The sequence below is a fragment of the Olea europaea genome, unplaced genomic scaffold, assembly GCF_002742605.1.
Source record: "Olea europaea var. sylvestris unplaced genomic scaffold, O_europaea_v1 scaffold2058, whole genome shotgun sequence".
Taxonomy (NCBI): domain Eukaryota; kingdom Viridiplantae; phylum Streptophyta; class Magnoliopsida; order Lamiales; family Oleaceae; genus Olea; species Olea europaea.
In genome coordinates this window covers 141,598-143,150 of record NW_019238494.1, presented here as the reverse complement: position 1 = coordinate 143,150, position 1,553 = coordinate 141,598, and the positions used below count along the sequence as shown (strand labels likewise).

General features: G+C 37.6%; 1 protein-coding gene across 1 annotated transcript; it reads right to left on the bottom strand.

The window, feature by feature from the left end:
- Positions 1-243: 243 nt before the first annotated feature.
- On the bottom strand, positions 244-681 carry LOC111379908. Its single transcript, XM_023003350.1, has one exon. The coding sequence runs from the start codon at positions 679-681 to the stop codon at positions 244-246; it is 438 nt and encodes a 145-aa protein (XP_022859118.1).
- Positions 682-1,553: the final 872 nt, after the last annotated feature.

The window sequence follows — 1,553 nt, the reverse complement described above, 5'->3', positions numbered from 1 at the left end:
CCAAAAATTGGCGAAGATCCCAATGCTAAACATTGATATCATGATTATAACTTTGACATCATCCAATGTGTCAAAACCTTGAAGTTGTCGGTATTTTTCGATCAGAAAGACAGAAGAAGAGGCAAGATTAAAAACATAGAAGCAGCATCCGACAAAACTATAATACTTTTAAATAAGTACACAGCAACATCAGTAGAATTACTACCAATATTTTTTACCCCACAAAGTTGGAAGAGCTAGGATCTAGAAAGATGAATGCTCTGAGTTGAACCCTGAATTGAACCCTGGGACATGTGCAGACCACAGGTAATCAAACTGTGAATCAACTGATTCTCCTTCAACCAGTGCCAGTTGACGTTTCAAATCCTGATTTTCAGCTCTGAGCTCTGTTTCCTTCTCTTTTCTTTCTTGAAGCTCTTTTTGTAGCTTAGCTTCCCTCTCTTGGCTTTCTTGGAGTACTTGCAGCGCTTGTTGAAGCTCAGCCTTGGTTTGATCCAAGTCCCCTATTGACTTCCTAACACGCTTTTTGGCTCGATTCCTGTTGAACCAGCTAGTAATTTGCTCCACATCCAGTCCTGTAGCAGTCACCAGTTCAGCCTTATTCTTTTTTGTCAAGTGTTGGGATTGCTCAAATGCCATTTTGAGAGCATTAATCTGATATTCCTCAAATCGGTTTGCCATGACGCCTCAACCAAGCCTTGCATATTTACATTTGGTCATCAATGTGCTACATTTATAGAAAATTCAATCTCGTAAAACAAAAAGTTTAGGGGGGAAAAGAAAAAAGAAAAATAAAATAATAACAGCAGCAGCACTGAGACAAGCACATAAAGTCAGTTTATGACGACGAAAACAATGGAAATGCTAAAGCACCAATCATAATTGCGGATTTTATTAAAAGAGAACCCCTAATCAAGCACTCATTTATTCCGTCACGTAACGAATCAATTTTAACCTTATGCTATCAATATGAAGGATATATTTTGCCTGAAAAGACGGAAAACGACCTTCAAGAAACTTAATAACAGCTGTCCTCTTACAGTCATTGCTGAATGTACATTTCAAGTTAAAATTAGAGAAATAAAGATGAAACTTCTCTTAAAGAACTCAGTTGTACTATGAAGAGCTTATCAAGATAAGCCAGAGGTTAAATTAAAACCATACACTATACACTCATGGCTCAAAATCATATAAAATGCTAGTCTTGGCACTTTGACAATTATAAACAATCTCTTCTTTACTCTTATGTACTCCATACACTCATATTGAGTTTTCCAACTAATGCAAGAGCATGCTTGACATAAAGTGGGCCCAAATAGCAGGCTTGGAGTGGATTCTTACGCTTGGTTCTGGGAGATGTAGGATGCATTGAATTAGTACAATGAGCTACAGCTTTAGGACAAAGTGATGACACTCTACATTATTTTTTTATTTTTTTTTTTTTTATATCCAGGTATCCCATCTTACACCAGACTAAATTCTGGACCTCCAAGACCCATGCCCCTAGAATCTTGGAGGGGGTAAATCGCGGATTATGCCTCAACTGGATCACA